Source organism: Ascidiella aspersa, chromosome 2 (assembly GCF_963924565.1).
Source record: "Ascidiella aspersa chromosome 2, kaAscAspe10.2, whole genome shotgun sequence".
Taxonomy (NCBI): domain Eukaryota; kingdom Metazoa; phylum Chordata; class Ascidiacea; order Phlebobranchia; family Ascidiidae; genus Ascidiella; species Ascidiella aspersa.
This window is the reverse complement of record NC_139448.1, coordinates 29,613,193-29,637,432: the sequence shown is the minus strand read 5'-3', so window position 1 is coordinate 29,637,432 and position 24,240 is coordinate 29,613,193. Positions and strand designations below refer to the sequence as shown.

At 39.0% G+C, this 24,240-nt stretch overlaps 1 protein-coding gene across 1 annotated transcript in view; it reads left to right on the top strand.

Moving 5' to 3' along the window:
* Positions 1 to 21,565, top strand: part of LOC146164765 (putative neutral ceramidase C) — a 37,938-nt gene extending 16,373 nt beyond the window's left edge. Inside the window, exons 6-22 of the mRNA XM_083380818.1 lie at positions 1,594 to 1,664; positions 5,139 to 5,285; positions 6,264 to 6,354; positions 7,127 to 7,212; positions 7,781 to 7,908; positions 9,680 to 9,741; positions 10,045 to 10,125; positions 13,037 to 13,174; positions 14,379 to 14,506; positions 15,606 to 15,905; positions 16,847 to 16,981; positions 17,354 to 17,452; positions 18,176 to 18,271; positions 18,768 to 18,911; positions 19,372 to 19,425; positions 20,014 to 20,099; positions 21,006 to 21,565. Coding sequence (XP_083236944.1) covers positions 1,594 to 1,664; positions 5,139 to 5,285; positions 6,264 to 6,354; positions 7,127 to 7,212; positions 7,781 to 7,908; positions 9,680 to 9,741; positions 10,045 to 10,125; positions 13,037 to 13,174; positions 14,379 to 14,506; positions 15,606 to 15,905; positions 16,847 to 16,981; positions 17,354 to 17,452; positions 18,176 to 18,271; positions 18,768 to 18,911; positions 19,372 to 19,425; positions 20,014 to 20,099; positions 21,006 to 21,198 — 2,039 coding nt within the window. The 3' untranslated portion in view covers positions 21,199 to 21,565. The remainder of the gene's footprint in view (positions 1 to 1,593; positions 1,665 to 5,138; positions 5,286 to 6,263; positions 6,355 to 7,126; positions 7,213 to 7,780; positions 7,909 to 9,679; positions 9,742 to 10,044; positions 10,126 to 13,036; positions 13,175 to 14,378; positions 14,507 to 15,605; positions 15,906 to 16,846; positions 16,982 to 17,353; positions 17,453 to 18,175; positions 18,272 to 18,767; positions 18,912 to 19,371; positions 19,426 to 20,013; positions 20,100 to 21,005) is intronic.
* The last annotated feature ends 2,675 nt before the right edge of the window (positions 21,566 to 24,240 follow it).

Genomic DNA, 24,240 nt, shown 5'->3' with positions numbered 1-24,240 from the left:
ACAATTGACAAAGAACTCGTGATACTCCAACTAAGAACTCGTGGTACTCCAACTGCGATGAGTTGCAGTCTGTTGTAAAACTGTATACTTAAGTCATTACAACACTGGCGTATACCAGCCCTTGTAAAATAACGAAAAAAATAAACACAGCTTCAACAAAAGTGTAGATTTGCGCACTTGCCGACCCCTGAACAGAAGCGGACGTGTCTGGCCAAGTCGGCCTCCCTGGAACCGCCCGACCTCGATTTGTCCGCTCCAATTATCCCCGGCCACATTATGATATGGCAGCCGCCGCATTGTGTTGAGTGCCATCTGGTCCTCGTTATTGAATGTGCCCTGTTTGATTTTCGGGTGCCTGTCTTACTCGCTCGAAATCAATTGATGGCGCTCCGCCGAAGCCCAATTCTTATGTATATTCGTTTTTTTAAAGTTGCATTTGGTTTTCTGAGAACTTAACCCTTTTCTTGGTGGAGAGTTAAGTGCGGTTTTTTTAAACGATTCATCGTCGCACGTGCGTCATACAAAGACCAACGCGAAACCCGGCGAACATCGTTTTCAATTGAATAACGGAAAAATGTAGATTGAAGAGCACAGTATTTTTCTTTTGTTGAACGTATACCTCGAAAGTACGAACTTTGCCCGAAAAAAGCCAGAAACATTTTCGAAGAATTGTTTTCTAATTTTACAAATTAGGTTTTTATATGCATTAAAGGTGTTATTTTTTAAGAAGTACATACTTCTAGGGTACACTATGCACGGATCTATAATGTAGCTTGATAATAAATTACAAAGCAAAAAGGCCGAGTAGATCGACATCATCTTGATTAACATTAACTGAAACTGACACAAGCTCGCATCGAAACGTCTTAATCAAGATGATGTCGACTTACTCGACCTTTTTGGCTCTGCAATTCATTAATTATATCAATCTACATACTTCTAACTTGGGTAAAGTGTATCTTTGTATTTTAACCATCAGTTTTGCTCGAAAGCATCGCCGCCATAAAAAGGAGCGCAGACATTTATCGTCTTTGTGGTCGGTATTAATAACCCACCGGATATACAGAAATGAAATTGAATTCTCTAATATTGTTTTTGAATTTATTGATATAAATATTTAAAAGGGCGCAACGAAACGAACAAAAGAGGCGAGATAAAACACATGTCAGATAGCGACGATTTATCAGAAAGGGCATTGAAATCCAGCAGAACAATTGCTATTCAATCCAAGTAGAATTCTAAAAAATTAGAAAGTGATATAAAGGACGAATTAATATATAACCCAAGTTACTTTGACTGGGTTACAACAGAGCCCTGCACACTTGCAGAGAAAGTCATTTATAATTATTCTTAGTAAATATTTTTCATTATTTCTTATAAGAAGTTTCGATTTGCAGAACGGTTTGATCATAAATGAGGAACATTTTTAAATTTAAAACCGATTCGGCGCACTTACAGCGGTAAATAAGAAACGCGCACGCAACAATAAACAACTTAACAGCAATTTAGGGTTTCGCGTTTATCCGCCACAATACCAAACAACAAATGAACGGGATTACGGACGAGAAATAATCTTGTGTGTTTTGTTCGCAGACGAGAAAGCCAACTACCGAGTCGGAGTAGGACGTGCCGATATCACCGGACCAGCAGCAGACGCCAACATGGTAAGTTCCCGGAATTATTTTCTCCTTACCAGAAAGCGGAGTTGGGTAATGCCTGCCGTTTACAACAGTAGTTTTCAAACTCCGGTCGCGTACCAACTAGTGGCTCTTCACTGTCGTTGCGTACCACCTACTTTCGAAAGACACCATTTGGTCCAAATTTATTTAGGTTTATTAAAGATAAAAAATCAAGCATTTTCATTTTCACTATACATGCGCTCAGATTAGGGCTACAGACAGTGTTGATCTGATACATTTTCATATGAACATAAACATTAGCCGACCCAGAAATAAATTAGAAAAAAAACTATTGAAAATAACACGCAAATTCACCACATTACCAACAAATTCATGTTTAATTCGCATGGCTTCTCCGTGTCTTGTGCTTTTTCCAATATTAATAAACTTGTCCTGGTGGTAAAACTTGTGTGTAAACCCAATCTCCCACCGCAGACATTCCAATTTTAAAGAAATAATCTTGCTTCTGATTAAATTGAATATTCATGCTGTTTAACAAAAAGGTGAAAAAGGGAAATATATATTTCAACTCATTCTAAAAAACTCATCTTTTTAACATGTTTTTATAAAACAATCACAGTATACACTTCTTTCAAATTTATTGATAAGTATGAATTCAGTATTCTGATTCCAAAAGTGTGCGTGAAGAAAATTTTACTACACAAACTTACAGCAAAGGGAAACACGGCTACATGTTTAGTCGTGTTATGACAACTGTACATAGGATTGAACTCCCCGTCGTTTATAAGTGGGCCGCGTGCTTGTCGAAACACCCCCGTGTTGCTTTATACGGCTTATTTGTGGGATCGAGCGACCGTTCGTTCTTATTCCTGGGAAGTGGACTTCATGTCGAACAAGATCCTAAAATATGTTGCGGTTTGCCCAAGATAAGCAAGACTACTACGGAGCTTTACAAACTTGTTTCTGTTGCGACAGAATACGTCGTTAATTTTCTCAATTTTTTTAGTTACCACATTACACCATCGCTTTTTAAACTTTTTTTTTTCGGACGCTAAGCATTTTTTTTCAAAAAGTTTTTCGTAAACCTCCCTGCAGTAATCACCGTTTTTAAGAACTTTTTTGGTTACGACACACCAGGAAACGCATTAGGTTCAAAAGCGACATAGACCATAAATAAACCATTTTTACATTATGGATTGTAACTGCGGTTGCCTAAAAACACCAGTGCATTATTTAGTTATACATCACTATTCAACAAGTAAAAGTAGTACCTGTTAATTTCTGGATCTTATGTATATGAAGGGGGTAAAATCGCCTGGCACATATAAGTGCTTTTATACGTTTGAGGAAGTTTTGGTCACACCATTACGTCATTGTTTGCTCAATAAGCTTGGTTCGGTTTGGATACTACGCGCGGTAATCTGTTTGGTTTGGCCGAGCCTGAGCGTATATAAGTGATAAGAATCGTTATAAACGCGTCACGACTGGGATATTGTGACTTTGCGTTCACTTATACGTTATGATTGTCCTTTTGTGGAGATTTAATAGGATTTTTGATTTATATGAACTATATAATCTCTAAATACCCGAAACCAAATGACGCATTTGTCGTCATACGTCTACGGTAGATTAAAATTCCGTGTTAAATTAACTATTACAGAAAATCTATTAAAATCCAGTAAAAATGCGCTTTTAGCAAGAAGATAGGTTGTTTGACAAATCATCGAATAAAGTCTTCTTTACCAACCGGCAATAATTCACTGTGCTGTGACACTCGCATTTCCTTGATTGGCACTGATCGAAATGCCAATGTACGTTTACAACGAACATTTGGAACTGTAAGGCTGTGCGCTACTTTATAGTCTTTACTCTAATTATGACTCGGCTGAGACTTGACTTGTTATTTAGTCAAAAAGACTTGACTTGAACTTAAGTTAATTTACGAATGACTTGACTGGAATTTAAGTCATTTCAAAATGACTTGTTCACAACCCTCAAAAAGGTTAACGCAATCAGTCGGCAATAAAACAGCTTCTCAGAAAGCAAGGCGCCAACGGAAGGCACTTAATATAGAAATAAGTTTTGTCGAAGCGGCGCATTGCCTCCTCTTATAAGCCAGAGCCTTAAAACCACTTCCTCCCGTCAAGCGTCAAGCCGCAGTTCCATCAAGCGCCCGACTGGGAAGCGTCCATTACCCGCTCATATGCATCTGTACATAAATAACCAGTGACTAATAGAGTGCCTAATATAATAATTGCATGCCGACCGTCTTGGACTGGGGTTTTGCGACTCTCGTAGTAGTATGCCTTGATATGCATCGCATGATAATGCGTTGGGTCGTGGACACGGGACTGGAAGGCGTTTGTGTCCAATGATTGCGTGCTATAATTGACAGTATTCAAGGTAAAACATCAAAGCCTAAAGAAGATCCTATATTTCATGGATAAAGCTAGATTTCGCCTTTAACTAATGGCTTGTTCGCAATCATGGTCAAATACACAGCGAGCGCCACTTTTTTAAGGCAAGATTATAACAAACGATATAGAGTGTCGTGTTTTCGTCGTTTCGTTTTACCTAGTTACTGATAATGATAAGTTTGCTATTGCACACCTATAGTGTCGGCTTTTACATCTACACGGTCGCCTAATTTACTTTTAACCGACAAAACAAAATAGAACGATATCGATTAGATTCGAAAAAAGTGTAGCTAAGTTGTCAACCTCGCCCAATTCAAATTAAAACATTTCGTTTTTTAAAGTAACTGAAAATAATGTGTCTGCTATTGTCCGCATAATGTCGGCTTTTACATCTACTCGGTCGCCTAATTCACTTTTAACCGACAAAACAAAATAGAACGACATCGATTAAATTCGAAGAAAAAGTGTCCTCAAGTTTTCTGCCCGATTCCATTCAAGTTGTAACATTTAGGTTTACAGCGCAAATCAAAGGCTTGCAATTAATTTGGCGGCCCTGTTGTAGTTCGCAAAATGCTTTCAGCCACTTCAAAACGCATCAGATGTATGACACTGGCGAACCCAGCATATGGCGACACACGCAACTAATACGTAGCGCGCCAATTTCATGTCCGCTCTGCGTTGACACGCACAAGGCCCAAACGCACAGCCTGTCCACAGGGGTGGAAATCTATTGTCGGTTGCGAAGCGTATAGAGTAGACAACGAACATTTCAACAAGGGGAGTGGGCAAAGCGATTTGGTTACGTCGGCAGAGTAAACAATATCATTACTGTGGATTGTAGAGAAAATTAAGATTAAGGTCGCAAGAAAAAAAATCCTGCTGAGAACTAATCTAAAAAAATTAACAATATAAAACCACTTCAGTCGCCAACCCAACAAATCAAACATCGGTCCAAATTTAGGTCGCTACCCATAGGTTAAGAAATACTTACAGCCAAGTGCTGATTTAAAACTAACTAGCAGTCAGCAGTGATACGCTACGCATTCGTCTATATGTAACGCCGCTTCTTGTGTTTTTTCAGATGGGCTACGCAAACCCGAATCAGGTTGCGGGCGGCATCCACTTCCGACAGTACGCTCGCGCCTTCGTCGTGGCTCAGCCGGGCAAGAAACGCTTTGTGTTTGTCAACATTGATGCGTGCATGGGCTCCATGCTGCTCAAGCTCGAGGTACGTGTTCGACGACTGCAGTGCATGGCCTCGTTTTGCTGTCGGTTTCGCTGTCGTGCAATCGAGCCGTTTTTATGTCGACTTTTCAGGGTGTAGCTTGTGAGCCTTAAAACCGCAGATCTCCTAATTTATCACGTTTTTTGCCTAAATTTCGGGCTTTAGTTTTCAATCAATTTACACGACAGATCTTTTGCATTTTTTAGTGGGTAACGGCCTAAAATTCTGAAAAGCATTAATAAATGCTATATACATAAGTATTCAAAGCCTTAATTTTTGGTGGATAATGGCCTAATATTCTGAAAAGAATTAAAAAATGCTATATACAGAAGTATATAAAGCCTTACTTTTTAGTGGGCAATGGCCTAATTAGTCTGAAAAGAATTGAAAATGCTATGTACAGGAAAATATAAAGGCTTACTATATACTGAGGTTTTTTGGATGGGTTTACTTTCTCTATTCTAATTTATTGTGCCACATTTAGTGGGTTTTTACACAAAGAACAGTATTTTATGTACCCCTGAAACTACTTGGACCACCATGTGTCGCCAAACGGGGCTTGTTTAGATAGTTGTACAGGATAAATAAATGTAATTAATCGCATTGTGTGATCTTTTTAGCATTTTGTACCTTGCTGCTTTTCTTTAAAAAATTCTCTTGGATTAATTGGTTACTGAACCTTTAAAAAATGGACATGTAATTCGGATAAGGAAAACAACGCTGTACTATTAAATGCCGATTACTAGGATTAAGGTTTGGCGGGCCGATTTTTAAATGGCGGTGTCCACTAACCACCCGCGTCATCTGACTAAAAAAGGTATGGCCCTGTCATACACAGTGTCACCACAAATTTTCCAGGTTAAGAGCGTTGTCCAAGGACCAACTGTAACCTTCTAAAATCACCATCTACAGTATAGTACCACACCACTGCTGTAGAAAGAATGCGGATTTAACGCTCTGTGTTCTTTTTTGCTTTCTTAGGTCATCAAGAAGCTTAAGGCAGTCTTTGGAGAGATTTACAATGCCGAGAACCTTTGCATCAGCGGCACGCACACCCACTCCGCCCCTGCAGGTAAATTGACCCCTGCAGCAATTCAGGGGGTAGCAATATTGTTGGTGTCAGCTCGTACTTGCTGTGAAACTGCAGTGCATTTTCTAAGGTTTATTATTGCCTGAAACGGATAAGCAATTTCAACTGACCCATAAAACCTCTTAAAAAAAAACGACTTCGTCATTATTAGAATTGCCTTTATGAAGTGCAAATATTCCTGAGGCACCACTTGGAGATTAAAACGGACAAGTTAAAAAAATAGATTTTTTGTTACAGGAAAAATGTTCGTAATTGTTTTGCGTATGAATATAGAAAGCTGTTAAAGGCCAAGTTTGGTAGAGATTTTCGGGACAATAACTTTTTAGGCAACGTTAGCTTAATAACAATCTACACGATTTTGCGTTTTTTTAGTAAAACGTATACGAAGCCATTGTTTCAAATCGAGGTTTTTAACGTTTGGAACGCTTACACAGCGTTTTTAACTGACCTCTCGTCAATCTCTTTTTGTTTGACGCTGACTGATTGCAAGTTAAGCTTGACCGATGACCTGTTTTTTTAACTAACGATTTTTTGCGAGAAAGAAAAATCGCCTTTTCTATTATCTCTAAAGATGTTTACTGATCTGTAACTATTTGTTGGTTAATCTCAAAATCTCTGTTTGAATTACGATATGTCATACAATGCTCATTGCTCATTGCAGCGAACTTCCTTGTTAATGAAATCACTGTGAACATCAAAACTTCAGATTCTCTGCTTAACTAATTATTTAACTATTTATTTTTCTTGGTCGCAGGATTCTTACAAGACGTCCTTTTCCAAATCACATCGATGGGCTACATTCCTGAGACCCTTACGGCAATGGTCGACGGCATAGTCGAGGTACGGTTGCCTTTTAAGTAGGAATGTCAGATGTTTAGACATTTAATCTGTTCACGGTACCCTATACTTTTGACAAAAATGTTTTGCCATCCGATGTAATGCATATTGACATCATTACCATGCTTAAAATATCAAAATGGATAAAATTGAAACGTGACGTTATCTAAAAACCGAAAGAATATAGGACCATATATATAGTTTACATTATCGGTTTTTAAGCGCCTGACATAATTTTACATTATACGTTTTTTTTTTAAGCAACCGATTAGTAAGTTGCATAAACTTTTTCAATCACATTTGGTAAACTTTTTAATTACGCCCACTTTGACAAAATGAATTAATTAAGTCCAAATTAGTCTTTTCCAAAAAAATAACAAAAAGTCCCAGTCCAAGTCATCAGTTACTCAAGTAAAGTCCCAGTCAAGTCATTATCAGAGCAAGTCAACTCCAATTCGAATCAGCGTTCTCTTGCGGCGAACTTCTCGATTTTGATTACCTTAAAAGCACACTCGTTTTAAAACCGAGCCAAAATCGGCGCCACATTTTTACCTCCTGCTCTTCCTCCCAGAGCATCCGGATCGCCCACGACCGACTCGCACCCGGACACATCGTCATGAGCAAGGGCGAGCTGCTCGGATCCAGCATCAACCGGAGTCCTTCGGCCTACATCAACAATCCTCCTGACGAGCGTAAAAGGTGAGACGCGGTATATTAGTATAATTGTAAAAGTCAACAATTTTCTCACCTTTTTTCAAACGTTTTGCTTTCCGCTTTACCACATTCCCCGGGGATGTCCCGGGCTCTAAAGTCAAGGCGACATCTTTGGTCTTGGCGTCGAAGTCTTCGAATATTTCGGGGTGTTTTTTAACGAATTAATATTATTATTATATAGGTGAGGAGCGGTATATTATTTTAACAGCGAACATGTAAATAGTGCGAGGGTCATTAACTGGGGTTGATGGCCCCTTTGGGGTACGTGAATTAGTTTTGGGGGGCCCATGAAGGCCTGATAAAAATCTTGGGTGTAAAATTTGAAAAACAGAATAATTTTTTTAAAAGAAAGTCGTTTAATGAAAAAACTAGTTTGCCGCCTTTTAGACTTTATTTCAGTTTTACATTTGTTGGACTATAACAGTAGGTTTCTTAAGTCCACATGTTTCATGACGTCATCCCTGAAAATCTCATGTCGTCCCTGGTTCACGTGAACCAAACATATTCTTCAAGTTTAGGGGGTCCGCACTAAAAAAATTTAAGACGAACTGAAATAGTGTAAAAAGTGTTTCCCTTTTTTGTTTGGTTATTATGAAAGTGAAATAAAAAGTCTTTCCGATTTTTTGTTCTATTTTTTTTTAATATTGTTTCCGAATTTTTTTCGAAAGACAAAAAACAAATATGAAACACTTTTATCTTGCCAGGCCAACTAAATGTAAGCTTTATTTAATTATTGCCTTTAAACAGTGTAAGCTTCATATTAAGACCCACAATTGTGCGTTGGGGTAGAAATAATATAGAAGGTTTGTGCGGGCATTAAAAATATCTGGAAACAAACAAATTGAACATAAAACATCAATAATTTAGGCGGTAAATGTTAATTATGTTACAGCTGAAACCCTTATGAAAAAAACATGTATAAATCTATTGATCTAATACTTGCAAGAAACCATGTTTTTTTTTAATTATAATGAGTTCATGTCATATTTTTTTGCTTAAAAGAGATGTATTTTCGCAACTGAGAAACTTTTTTCTTTTATTATTAGTGTACATTTTACGGGAAGCGAGTTTGTAATCTGTCGATGTGAGTTTGTAATCAACGCATGAGAAGGTACCGAAGGTGGTAGTCGCACTGTGCTTTGTAAATCCGTAATAACTTCCTAACCGTATCAGGAAACGTTTTGTTGATTTGTAAACATGATTGCCATGTAACCACTAACCAGGCAAACGCGGTCGCTTCGTAATTTCACGGGCTTTCAGTTAATGTCTGTTTTCAAAAAACGACCCATGTCATTCGAAAGCGTTGCTAAATCTCAAGTTGAGATGCGCTATTAGGAGGCGGCGAAATACAGTTAGGTTTGGAACGAATGCTTTTCACCTTCAAAATTTACGTGAAACTTACTTTGACTTGATTTCGGCTGTTTTTGATAGCAGTGACCGTCACTAATGAGCATTCCTGATTCGTTAAGCTTCCTTTCATACAGTGAGTTTTTGTAGTGAAGGCCACAGAACGTACAAAAAAACAACATTAAAAATGTGTGTTGCTTCATCTTAAAAGTTTTCATCGTCGCTCCATATACAAGGAAATACAAGGATGCAAACTTTATACGCAGCTTCGGTCTAAAATACCCGCTTGTTTCGCCGACTTTGCAGTTGTCTAAAACATCGCATACTTCCGCTTTCGTTTCCAGTATATGTCTGCAAAACTATATTTAAGTACGCCTATCTTTTAAATCGGTCGCTTTTGCTTTTTCAGATACGCCTACAACGTCGACACGCAAATGACCCTGTTGAAGTTTTTGGACGAGAACGGCAAAGGTGTGTGTGTTTCTTGTGTGTGTGTTAGCTTGTACGACTTGCAAGAATCTAAACCACGCATAGAAATTACCAACCGTGAAAACGAATATAAAATAACCGTTTACCTTCCACGTAATAATCTTGTGAACAAACGTATTAATCCTGCTAAAACTAAATTTAAAAAACTGTTTAGTTTTGTAAAGATCACAATGATCAGCGAAGTTTTCCTAATTACTTTATCCAGCGAGTTGTGATATTTCGATTCCTATCGAAAAATTCTATATTTTCGTTATTTATGAAAAGCGTGTTTTCTAACTTTTACAGGCATCGGTATGATCAACTGGTTCGCCGTGCATTGCACCAGTATGAACAACACCAATTCTCTCATCAGCGGAGATAACAAAGGTAAAGACAGATGCCAAAAAAATTAGATGTTTCGAGAACTAACATTAATGTGTCTGTTAGATCAGAGGAGCCAGTGACATTTTAAGTACTAAATTTCGACTAGATTTGTACAAGCTGGTCAATGTACAAAAGGTAATCTCTCATTACATTAGGATTTTTTTTATATTCAAACAGAAACGTTAGCAGTGCCTTAACGCAAATCACGCACCATTATTCCCATATACTTGTACTGCTTCAGTTGGGTTGTTTTGCATGAGAAGGCTTTTCTTGAATTACACAACAATGTCCAGCGTACTAATGCTTTAAAGTGTAATTTGACAGTCCATTAACCTCTTTCCAATATCTAAATAGCCAACATACGCACTGTGTTCAACCTGTACGCAAATAATGCCCAATTGTTGTAGCCCGTTTTTCACATTTAACTACAGACTACAATAGGTATCAACCTCCATGACAATGCCCAGTATTTTGAATTCAAGTGTACCGTTGAGTGAAATATAATTAATAGTCCATAAGTGGCAATTATGCTCAACGATTGTCCCTAATTCCGAAAAGTACGTGGAAAATGTCCATTTGTTTTGGGGCCAAGTATACCAGTGTTTCTAGTGTAATCTAATAGTCCATTAGACTGTTGTTCGTATCTACAGCGCCATTTCCGCAGTATGTTCTAACAGCAGACCAGTTACTCGCAATTAGTGCCTTTTTTCTGGCACTGCTTGATTTAATTGTGTATTGGGTTTTTGTCAAGATGTGTTTTCCAATAGTTAACGTTAAGGGCGCATTGACCCGTCTCATTGTCGCACTCAATCAGTTCATCAATCAAAGCAGTTTGGCATTTAAACAAGAAAATACAATCCACTTATCTTTAAGGGCAATACGGCCGACCAGTTAACTAACTATCAGTCAAGCGTCCGAAATAGCCAATGCACACAAACATATGGCGCACGTCTTTACCGATCGGCACTGCAACTGTTCAGTGATAAATAATTTAATTCATTCTTTGCGCATGTGCGTGGGGCCAATTGGCGCGATTGCTTTTCGACACTTCAGAAAAAGGGCTTCCCAACTTTTTAAGCCTCGGACCCTTTTAGTTTATTAAATATTTTCGGTTCGTTCATAGTGATACATTAAACACCGACGTTTTAAAGTGATAAACTGAACATTTATAGTGTAACTGTAATCTGTGTCGTTTGTTAAAATGATGTGCGCCTTGGTTAGGAACGGTTTGTTGAATTACTTTTCAAGTACGCATATCGAGAACAAGACAATATATGATTAATATGTCATGTAGCAGTTGGTGGGAAGGTTCTTTATTGCTCCTCGCGGCCCCTAAAACTCGTTCCACAACCCCCAGGTTGAGGAGGTCTGCTCCAGGGTAGTGCTTCCAGCCTTTTTCAGTTCGCAACCCACTTTTATTGCAAGTTTTTTTGTGCGAACCACAATGAGATACGACCAAACGAATAAAAAACAAATTAATGAGAAAAGAAACAATGCATACACCTGCAATTTACTATTAATACAAAAATGGGGTTGCATATTGGATTGTGACGTATTTGTTACATTGTTGCATACATGTTGCGTAACGATAATGCAATTATTTCCCGATATAATAGAAAATTGTAACTTTTGGAAATGCTTCGCGACCGACTAGTTGGGAAGCCCTCTGCAAAACAAGTGCCGGGGTATGTTTCAAATTGCCCTCTGCAAAACAAGTGCTGGGAAATGTTTCAAATTGCCCTCTGCAAAACAAGTGCCGGGGTATGTTTCAAATTGCCCTCTGCAAAACAAGTGCTGGGAAATGTTTCAAATTGCCCTCTGCAAAACAAGTGCTGGGGTATGTTTCAAAGGGAATTCACCTCTGCAAAGCAAACGCAGCTATGCTTGCTAAATTTCCATTTGTTTGAATGCCGAAGTTCATTGCCTCGCACGTAGGCGTGTTCAGTTCTAAACCAACCACAGAGCTTGCGCCAATGTTACGAAGGCCGCCAAACCGTATTCTCTTCTCCCCGGGGATCTCTCTGTGTGTAGAGTATCAGTTAGCGTGATGCGTGTAGCTGAGTATATGCGGCTTACTACCTGAGGTTCACTGCCGTCTATTTTAAACCCAAGCAATGCACTCTTGCCTTGCGCTACTCTTCACGGCAGAGGTTGTTTGCCCTTTTCAAGTGACGACAAGTTCTGTTTTCTGATAAAGGCCCCTATGTAAGCCCTGTTTTACTAAAAACGAAACAATACTGTGATTGTATGGCATTTGAACCCAAATGACTTACGTTAACCACATAGTAGCCGCAAACTGAATATACTATAGTACCTTTCCTTTTTGTAATAAAATGAAAAGTATTCCATGTTATATGTTTATAAATCGATAACCAACTAAATAATAAAATAGATAACTAACATATTTACCCCAGTTGCTCACAGGGTGGTGGATATACAGAAATCCACTAGTATTTGGTGTCATAAAACTCACCCCCCCCCACAAAATGTTATAAGAGAAATGCTATCCTACCATTACGCTTAACAGTGTTACAGGTTCGGAACTTGCTACGGCGTAAGTCGAACTTGGGACTCTAATCTTACTCGAGTGTCGAGTGCCGAGTCGCAATTCTCAGCCGAGTACCGAGTCTTACTCAAGTGTTGATTGCCAAGTCGTACTCTAGGCAAAAAAACGAATCCGTCGAGTGCCGAGCCTTAGTCAAGTACGGAGTCGCGAGTATTAGTCGAGTACCGAGTCTTACTCGAGTGCCGAGTGTCAAGTCAAAAAAAAGAAAGACAAAAAAACGGATCCGTTGAGTCCCAAATCCAGCTCCGAATCCACAGTTCAGATTTCACTATTGCGTTCGAGCTGCGATTAACCAAATCAATCACAATACACGCGAACAAAACAGACTTCAACTCTTAAATCGCGCAGGTTACGCCGAGCTGCTGTTCGAGGAGGCGTTGGACCCGGGTTCGCTTCCCGGCCACAGCGATTTCGTGGCCGCCTTCGCCCAAAGCAACGAGGGAGACGTTTCCCCCAACACCAGGGGCCCCCACTGCATCGACACAGGTAGGTTTGGTAAATCTAAAGTGGCTGGCAAATGTGTGAAGAGACTTAATCGCTTGAAACGCTTGTTATTTGTAATTTGTTTGAAAAACACAGCTATAGTTAACCTAAGTAATCAGCATCCCACTGCATAGACACCGGTAGGTTTTGTATATTGAAAGCGGTCAGCACATGTGTGAAGAGACTTAATCGCTTGAAACGCTTGTTATTTGTAATTTGTTTGAAAACACAGCTATATAGGCAACATAAGTATTGGATTGCTAATCTCAAGGTAAACTAATTTCAACAGTCAATTATAATGATTACTGTGGTGGTCTGCCAGCACATGTCTGGAGAGAGTTAATCGCTCAAAACACTTGTTATTTGTAATTCGTTTAAAAAGCACAGTTATAGGTAAAGGCATTAAATATAATCTCAAAGCACCTATTCCACCAGTGAATAGATAATAATTACCGGGGTTGTTCAAAAACTTATTGTTGAAGTCCGATACTAATATCCTATATCTAGGGTAAAAGTCCCGTCTGTTAACAATAACTTCATTATCAAGATAAATAAACACAACAGAAACTGAAAAATGCTGCGTTAACAATTTACTGACTCATAATTGGCTTTTTATAGGATATCAAATTACCTTCCTGTATGGGCCTTGATATTCTTATCACGTCTTACTACGGCCTCCAACCATTACGCTCTAAAATTACTTTTATTTATAAACTTATCATTTTTGCTCGCCTTTATCGTGCTGAAAACTAATGGATCCGATCCGATACTGAAGTCTTTATCAGTGTACACGTACAGCAATTTATTAAAACACACGAAGGCCTAAACAAGTGGATTCCTTATTTCGAATGAATCAATACAAAACAATGTTAATAACACAGAAACAGAATCAGTAAGTTAAACATCATTGCCAAACGCTTACAAGTAACTAACAATATGAGCTCCTACCGCTACAAGGTAGTAACACCAACTGCAGTAAGGACTCTTACAATGTCAAGGCACCATGTGCTAGGTGACCTTTGACCGCAGGTCATAGATTGATTACAAAATTAAATCGGTCATAAAGCACTTACATAAAAATGCGGTTTTGTAAGCTAACTGTTAATCTTAACAGTACCACAGAACAAAATGCGATTATACGGCATTGTTAATCACCACTTATAAACGCTAGATCGCCACTCAGCAAGTTACTTTTGCCTTCACGCAGGCGAACCTTGCGACCACGTGCACAGCACTTGCAACGGGAAGGTACAGAACTGCATCGCTTCGGGACCGGGCAAAGACATGTTCGAAAGCACCGAAATCATCGGCAGAAACCAGTTCGACAAAGCGATGGTAAGCCGCAATCCTTTTAAAATCTAAACACAAAAACCTGAGTTTATCAAATTATAAAGTATCGAGTGTTCTATCGTCAACAAGTTTAATATCAATAAAATGTTCTTGATGTTTTTAATGCTAAGCAGTAAGCTAACACTAGGAACCTGTTTAACGACGATTTTAGGTAAATTAAAGGAAAATTTAATGAAATTAAACGTGTTGACGATAAAACACTTATCATTTTATCACTTAAATAAAAGTGATGTTCTTATAGTCTTAAAATTTACTTCCGATCCCAATATTGTATTTGTAGCTAACAAGATTTACCATATTTAGATTTGTTATATGTCGGAAAATAAAGCTCCTTACCTGAGCATATGTCTTTTCACTCTAGATTTTAGAACGTTTGTTTGACAGTTTATTTTTATATATTAAATTTAAGCCTTTTTTATTGACACTAGCACCCCTCTTCTGGGAATCCATCTGTATTTTAATTACATTTAAAATGGTGACACCGCCCAGTGGTTTTACGTGACTGAAAGCTCCTTGGGGATTGGACTTATCCTGTCGGTTTCCGCTGCCAAGCAATAAAAAAGCAGCCGAAAATTCAGTTCAAAAATACGAAACATTCACATGGAATGTACGTTTTTGAATTGACCTATTCGTATAAAACTGTAAACTCACTCAATGACCCAATGGTCAAATTAAATATTTTATAATGGTCAAATTACTTTTTTTTATAAAAGTAAAATTACCCAACTGACCAAACCTAAATAAGAAGATGAAGACAAAAATTCATGCAAGGATAAAAAAAATCGTAGGATAAACGAAATTAAAACTTGTACACAAGGATAAGTTAACTCGAAATTTTGCACATGGATAAATGAACCCTTAGAACAAACATACTCAAAACTTGCACAAATTTAAATGAAACGAGTGGAATGAATAAACTGGGATGAACAAACTTAAAAAAAATTATTAAGGGATCAATGAACTCGTTGGTACAAATCAGCCGCTTCATCTAAGACACAGAACAGTGCTCAGAAAAAGCAGTACACACACCATCGACGAACACAAAACAACCCTAAACTCACCAATCGTTCCCAATTCCTCGCAGGAGCTCTACAAAAACGCACGCGACCTTCTCAAAGGCCCGGTACAAGTGGTACACCAGTACATCGACATGACCAACCAGACGGTCCACTTGAATTCGTCGCACACGGCCAAGACGTGCAAGCCGGCCATGGGTTTCAGTTTCGCGGCCGGCACGACCGACGGGCCCGGCGCCTTCGACTTCCGACAGGGCGACAAGACCGGCAACAAGTTCTGGACTGTGGTGCGCAACTTTCTGCACACGCCCTCACAAGCGCAGAAGGAGTGCCACGCCCCCAAGCCGATCCTGGTCGACACCGGCGAGGTAAGAAGAAGATTTATTTTATTTTTTATTTTATATTTATTTTGGGGGGAGGAGGCGTTAATTTGCTAAGATGCGCGAGGATTTAGTATGTTCACTGCATTCAGTTTTTTTTGTAGGGATGTGACTATGGGCGGACTCTGCACGTTTATCGCCAGTATTTTGACTTGGTTCGGCTAAAATATGAACAGTACCCAGACTTGACACAATTGTTGTCTGTGTTTGTCCGAAACGATTATCATAAGTACTTAAAACTCCACGTGAAAATCGTACGTACGCGACTCGAGGGTGACTATAGGCAGTGCCGGATTAACCATTAAGCTACTAAGGCTCCAGCCTTATCCCCTGAAAAAAGTTGGGCCTCAATCTCTTTTTAAGTTTAATTTTGTAAGCCTGATAGTGATACAGACCCAGTGCCAGTACAGTAGGCTACAGTTTTTACTTAAAAACGAATGCCTGATTCGAGTCAATATGTGCTTTGTATGTGAGTATAGATAAATAAAACGTTTCATGTATGCTGTCTAATTAGACCCTTCTCTAGTAAACAGCCTTAGGACTACAATACACTTAATCCGGCCCTGACTATAGGTACCTAGTTTTCCGCAATTCGAACGAGACCATGAGTAAGTACAAAGGATTTGCACGAGTATTGACCGTACTCCCGCGACCCACGTTTATTCGTACGCATTCTTGCCACAAGCATCACGAGTATTTGAACTCGGCCAATACTAAAGCAATAAAATAGTCGAAAATTTTGCGGAATTTTTTTACTTAAAAGTAACGTGATAACAATTCGCTTTTAATCGTCCCATAAAAAATTACAAAAAACATGGAAAATCATGTTATAGTTCGCAACCGATTGAGTTTTTGGTACTCGGCCTAGTAGGAAAATATAGCTGGACCCATTTAAAGTATAGATGTGAACCCGTTTTTCACTCGCTTAGATGAACTCGCCGTACGAGTGGCAACCGGAAGTGGTCGACACCCAACTGATCCGGATCGGTCAGCTGGTCATCGCCGCACTTCCGGGAGAATTTACGACGATGTCCGGCCGAAGAATCAAGGACGCTGTCTTGCAGGTGAGCTTGGACATTTTGACAATTATATAACTTTCATCACACCCTCGAAAATAGAAGTTTTGGCACGTTAAGTAATAAAGGTGCTTACTGCTTTGCGCTAGCTTTTTTATTGCAAGTATTAATACCTCTTTAATAACAAACTTTAACTAAATAAACGAACCGTGTGGCGATGTTTTGCTCTGAAGTAACTATGAAAACCCAATGTTCTAGTTTAACTGGCTAATACTTTAAATAATGAATGCTTGTGGTCCCCTGAAGACTGCTCCATGCCCCCCTTACTATAAAATAAATAAAGATTTAACTTTAAAAAAACTCGATCAAAAACTTGTTCGACTATACCAGAACAAATGTTTCCAATTTTTTTCTGCGCAGACATACGCCGAGCTTTACCCGCACGAGAAGTTCGAAGCCGTGATCGCCGGTCTGTCCAACACCTACTCCGACTACATCGCAACATTTGAGGAATATCACGTGAGTTTAAGACGGCATTTGTACATACTTGCTCGCAATCGCAAATTAAGCAAATCATTTTTTTTTTTTTTCGGGCGGTATACATTTTGTCAAGCATATCTTAAAACTCTTTTTCGCGTATCCTTATTTTATATACCTTATCGCTAAATCTGTTGACAGGCCTCTGAAAATAATTTGCATAGATTAACGATAAAGTATTAGCCTGCTTGATTTCTTCGAAAACGTATGTTCACTGTTTTGAGTTTTACGATTTCGACAAGCTTTGTGACATAAAATGTAAAGCTAAATAAAAAAAGAATACCTAACACCATAAATTATGCTGGCATTGATTGCATTTTCATCATTCAAGTAAAACAAAAACTGTTTTTACCTTGGCGATCTCTGTGGCAGCAGAGGTGTAATTTTTGCAGCAAAAAATTAAGTGCAAAACAATGCATCAATTAAAATATTGTCCTATGATTTGTCAACAACGGTATGCGTAAAAATATTAAAGTCCATACAAAAATAGGTAGTTTTTTGAACGTTTCAAATTTCTGTTTAATTATTTTAAACATCATGTTAAAATGTGAGCATCTTGTTGAAAATGAATGAAGAGATATTCGAAATGTTCAAAATGCTACCTCTTTCTGTATAGGATTTCATGTTCTTACTTCGTCTTAGTACAACCTCCGACCATTATGCTTTAAAAGTATGTGTAAAAATATTGCCTTCTCCTATTGCCAGGTACAACGATACGAAGGTGCTTCGACCATATACGGTCCCCACACTCTCCAGGCTTACGTGCAGCAGTACAAGAAACTGGCCAGGGCCGCATCCAAGGTGAGTTAAGTGTCAGGCGCAAGAATGTTTAGTTTTATCTTTATCTGAAAATCAAGTTTGAATCGTTTATTTGTCTTTTTTTAGATTTGACTTAAACGAGTGACTATACGTTTCTTTTTTATAAATAAACCGACGCAGTCGTGGTTTATCGTTTAAAGGGTGGGAACATTTCTAATACTTTTTTCTTATCGCGTGTTGCCACCGAATTTTTACCCTATTGTAACCCCTAGGGGTCATTTTTAGCTGATACCACGCGATAAGAAATAACCCCTAGGGGTAATTTTAGCACTACGATCTTAACACGTAAAATCCTTTTTAAATGGTCAAAATGAAAGACCGTTGGCTCTGTGGCTAGGTAACAGGGGTTGAGAGTTTTGATAAATGGGGGACGCGACCCCGAAAGTTGTGAAAAAAATACACAGTAAACATTTCCTACTATTAAACTGAAAGCAGCTTACTGCTATGAAACGCAATTTCACGCATTTTTTTCGACCAGGGTACACCGCTGAATCACGAAACGGAGGCGAAGGACATCAAGAGCGACCTAATGTCATTTCTTCCGGGCGTCATTTACGACAGCACCAGTTGGGGATACTCGAGGGGTGACGTCATAGTACAGCCCAAGGACTCCTACAAAGTGGTAAGAGGCTCGCCTGCGCTGTAAAGGGTTATGTTAAATTCATCTTGCTGAAAATGCAGTGCTATCGTTTTGGAAAAAACATTGAGTTTGCGCTGTTCAAAAACCTAGATAGACTAATCGAGTAATCGTGACAATAAACATTTTAAAAAACGTTGACATTTGTTTAAAATTTGTATTTCGAAAGTAACCTTTATATGTCGAAGTTTACATGTTTATCAAGCAAATACGCACACAATAACTTTTTGGTCGTGAATGCTAAAACTGATCATGTATTTAACATTTTTTATAGCTTCACGCAAACCCTGCTAACTGTAATGTGAAAAAAAGCAACTATACCAAGAAAAATCTCTGTTAAATTGACGGCCTGTAATCTCGGCTCTAGCTCTTTGTTGCAAGAGTCCAGTTTAGCTTAAACATTATGAGTCGGGTATCTATTGCAATTATAATATTTGTTTTGCAGGGCGAAACAGTGTCGGTGGAGTTTGTGGCAGCCAATCCCAGAAACAGTCCATCGGTAAGTTTAAACAAAAAACATTGGGCTAGGACGCAAAACAAGAAACTATACTAAACTAGATATCCGATAATATCCAATGGAAGGCTATACCAGACGCTAAATGGGGTATCGGTACTAGTGCTATACAAGGGTGGTTCGGTGCCAATCTCATACTAAATATATAAATTTGAGCGATGATTTGCGATCCATTGCAACGATTCTATCTTGAAAGGCAAATTTATCGAAAAATAGTAAGTTAACAACTGGAGGTAACTAAACTTCTTAAACGCTAAAGTAAGTTTGGGCCTAATACTCTGAAAGAAAATGCCTTTAAACGTTTCGATTATACTTTATTAGCTCATTTGAGCAAAGTAATGACGTCATTTGGGATCGGATCGGATCGCGATACTTTGCATTCAAAATATCGGTTATCGGTATCGGGATAAAAAAAGCTTCGGACGTCCCTACTATGCACACGTTAATCAGCACATTTACGCTGCGAAGAGGTTATGTATCAGCTATAACTGTAACAAAATGCTTTGCAGCGCCAAGATGCTAATTTTCAGCATCAAATACAGCGTATCACCAGTATGTCACGTTTGATTGCAGGCTAACATGACGTTCTTGACCGTTGAGCGCCAATTGGAAAACGGCCAGTGGAAAGTTGTGCACAACGATGCCTCCTGGGACACAAAGTAAGAACTCACTGAACTGCATATTGAGTTCAATCCATCTACTATAGCTGATAGTAGTTGTCATGTTTGTTTTTTTTGCTGAAAAGAAACTCGTGAATTTGGAAGCAACACTTCTCCGTGAACGATATACTGTACATTTTACCAATATTTGCTGTTTTTGTCGGAGTTTGAGGTTTGAGGTACACGGCCAGATTAAATTCGAGATAAATAACGCTGTTGCACTTTAGAACACATTTTTCGAGGACTCGCATAATTTAAGGCGCAATTATTTTAAATCCGGTATAAAAAGGACACCAGTTAGCATATATATATATAATTTAAATAAGGCTGAAGTTTTGATGTCCCACGGTCCCAAGGTTTGGTCAAAAATTAAATACAAGCTCCCGCTTTAAATTGGCACATTTTATTTATAATCTATTCCCTGTAAAAAAATATAATTCTTAAACCAATTTACTATTGCCTTACTTAACGGCCTTTCAGATGCCAAGAGCTACGTGAAGTTTCTTAAAGCTGTATTAAATATAGACGAAACGTAAATCAAACAATGGAAAGCGTAAAATAACAACGAGCGGACAACGTCTAAAAAAGAGGGCTAGAGGGTAAAATTGAAAACGTTTCGACTGTTTCCATAGCCTACCCAAAACCCGACTTCTTTTATTTTCTTCTCAGTTCCACCAACAACCGTGCCAGTGCCGAATGTGACTAATTATTAGGTGTCAACAGAAACGTAATAAGATAAGAAATATAAGACGAAAAATGGGGTGCAGAAGAAAAAAAACGATATAAGTTATATAGAGTTGTAAATGAAGCCTAAAAAGAACAATACACGTACAAACCATAAAATAACTCGTGCAACATAATTTCCATTAATTGTCTATTCTAATGGTATACCACTGTTTTATTTAGATATATCTGGAAGCGAACCTCCACGATAATGGCGCTCAGCGAAGCCACTGTGGAATGGCACATTGCCTCTGGCACCCCCAGTGGCCGCTACCGTGTCGTCCACCACGGTCACTACAAGGCGCTGTGGAGTCGTCGCGTGTATTCCTACACTGGCAAGTCGAACGCTTTCCGCGTGACCGACGGCGCCACCTAACGGCAAGCGGGTGACTTTCGCTCTTCGACAGGTTGCGCCCCCCAGCGGCGGCAAGGCACGGATGACAGCTAGGATCACATTAACCTGTCGCGTAGCTGCTTGAGTTGTTTTTCCTGAGTTTTTTGTCGTAGCCCTGGCGAAATTTCCACAGTAAAATGTCGGCAATGCAATACTGAGCCAAGATAGTTTTTGAAGACGATTTTCTATGCTTCTGTTTTGGGGCCGCGTTTGGCCCTTGCACTAATTTACGCCAGACACCTCGAATCGCACAACACCAAGACTAGTCTTATCATTAATACCAGTGTCCATTTTCCTGTACTGTGTTTCAATACCCCCAATATCCACCGTTAAAATGTAATTGCAATAATGCAGTTTAATGTCGGAAATACAACACGAAAATCGCCCATTTTTTATTGTTCCAGTAAGTTTAATCATTAGGTGGGTACTATGCGAAACAGTGTCCTACAGAACTGCTTTTGTAAAATGTAGTAGTTACAGATTACAATATTCGCTAACACAGTCGAATCACTTTCTTAATCAATGCCTTATGGGACCTAAACAGCAATATTTCTTCGCTATTTATCGAATAAAAAGTTCTGTTCCTCTCCATTGCTTCAATGAACGTTTCCGAAACTCGGTAACGCACCATTTTTCTACAAATCCCATTCGAGTTCATTTTTTGGCAGCGGTACACGATCGCTCATTAATAAATCGAATTTCTTATTCACCCCTTTTCGCATCACAAACAATCCTTGTCCGCAGCGGCACACGCCTTTTTCTCGCTGTACGTCTCTCTCGACGCTTCAGATCGGCGTTCTACTGTTAACTAGAATAGTAACAAAACAATAAAGTGACCAGCGCCGTTTTCAATACGCTTTCGTGTGTCGTTATTCCGCTATAGGTATGTTCTGCTTAAATCTTTTCCCGTTCTCCCGTCGTTTTCTGTTTTGCTGTAAAATCGAACCATATTTTACAGTCCCGTTTTTTTTTTCTGCAAGCGAATGTATCGCCTGCCACGATTTACGATTTTCTCGATTCTCGTTACACCTTCGGCTTTCCGTACAGCCTTTAAAATTTGGCTCCTCAGGTGCAATGAAGGCCCATCTGGACACTTTGGCCTTTCCTATGGGCCTGACGCGCTTGTCAAAAGCCGGGGAAAGCCTTATTTGCCAAGCCGCTTTACCCTGAAAAAAACAAACAATAAAGGTGCTCAAAATGGCTGGTCGCGAAACGGTTTTCTACAGATTTGCTTTGTTGATGTTTTTTACGCAAGTCCAGCTAAAATTCGCCCCATTTGCTATGCTGCAAGCATATGCTTAAAGCCGGCTGCCAAATGACGCTCGCTTGCTTGCTCGCGGCTGATTTGATGGAATTTTAAAACCGATGGACTCTTTATTCGTTGCGACCCGAGTTGTCGTGGGTCGCTCTCCCCCCCCCCCCCCCCCCCCAAAAAAAAAACGCCATGCGAAATTGCCCCGCCTTCTTTTTTCGAAGATTCGTCATACTGTGTCGCCTGTATCCGTTTGTATTTTCGCACAAACAACATAGTCGTCCAGCCTTTATAGACGTCACAGATTTACCGATTATCGCCAGATTTACAGGCGCGCGTACCACACTGACTGTAAAACGCGGGATCGCAATTCGTTTTCTATCGCTGCTTTCTGTCCAAAACGCTGCTAGGATGTATAACCGTTGAAAAACACGCGTTCATTGCCCTTCCTTTTTGTGTTTGGCGCACTAACTGCCCACAATTTGAGCTGTATCAGCAAACCCTAACAATGCCCGACTTAAACCACATTATTTCGTGCGCAAATCATTTGCTGCGTTTGCTTGATCAACTTTGTCGTAGCAGCTACGTCATAAAAAAACTTAGCAACCGCCTGTAGCTTTAACAAACGTTGGTCGCTTAAAAATTTCTCCAGATGGCAAATGCCATTGGGGGAACGCGTCCTTTTTAGGTTGTAGTCGTCGCCTTTCCTGTCTTTTCCTTTCCAGTTGTCGTCACTGTGTGCATTTTCGGTCCTTTTGCGTCAAATTTTCGCTGCGCCCAATTTTGATTCCACATAAAACACGTTACCGCCTATTATTATCGTTCGTTCGATTTACACCCAACTCGAAATATCCGTTATACAGTATATATATATGTTTATATATACAGTTGAATGTGTTTTGGAGCCCACCGACTTGTTTTTTTATTTTTTCACACACTATTATATATCTATATAAATATATTTAAAAATGTCGCTGTTGGTTGTTTTCGTTTTTCTAGTGCACATTTCTGATTTATTTATTGCTACATTATACATGTATGGAAACTTGACTGACGCGTTGGCATTAGCGATAATTTGCGATCTTTTTCAATAACATTTCTATTGCACCTTTTTTTTGTTGTGGTGTCCGACAACTAGAGCTCAATCCGATTTGGTGTCAAAAAGTATGCATGCCCGTTACCTAAACACTTACCCAGAAAAAATTCTAAACTTTAGGCCTTCCATTAATGTTTATCATTTAGACATACGTTACAATCACCTGTCGTATTTTTATTATGCGACTAATATTGCCATCAGACTCCATCGCTTAAGCGCAAAAAATTGCAATTTTTAACTTAATTAAAACATTTTTCAAGCACCCGAAAAGGCTTGTGGCCCTTTAATAAACTCCAGGTCAATTGACTCCTATACCTCTTTTTAAAAATTGCATGCACGTACCTAAATGTTTAAACTCATATCGGACATCCTGCACTAATAACCTAAACAGCAAAACAATTCGTCGCTTTACTTTCTCTTTGTCCAGGCGTTTCTGTCGCTCTTGCATTCTGTATCGTCTTGCTGTCGCGTAGAGATTTTGATCAACACATTAAAAGATGCGATTGCTGCCAAATTTACATCCCGCTGGACCGTCATTTTTTTATGACAATCAGTGTCGTAAACAAGTCCTGGTAAAGTAAGCAAAGTTGAAGTGCAGACCAGTCAGTATCAAGTCAAAGAATAAAATACTGAGTGGTTATACCAAGTCTATATATAGAGTGGTTATACCAAGTCA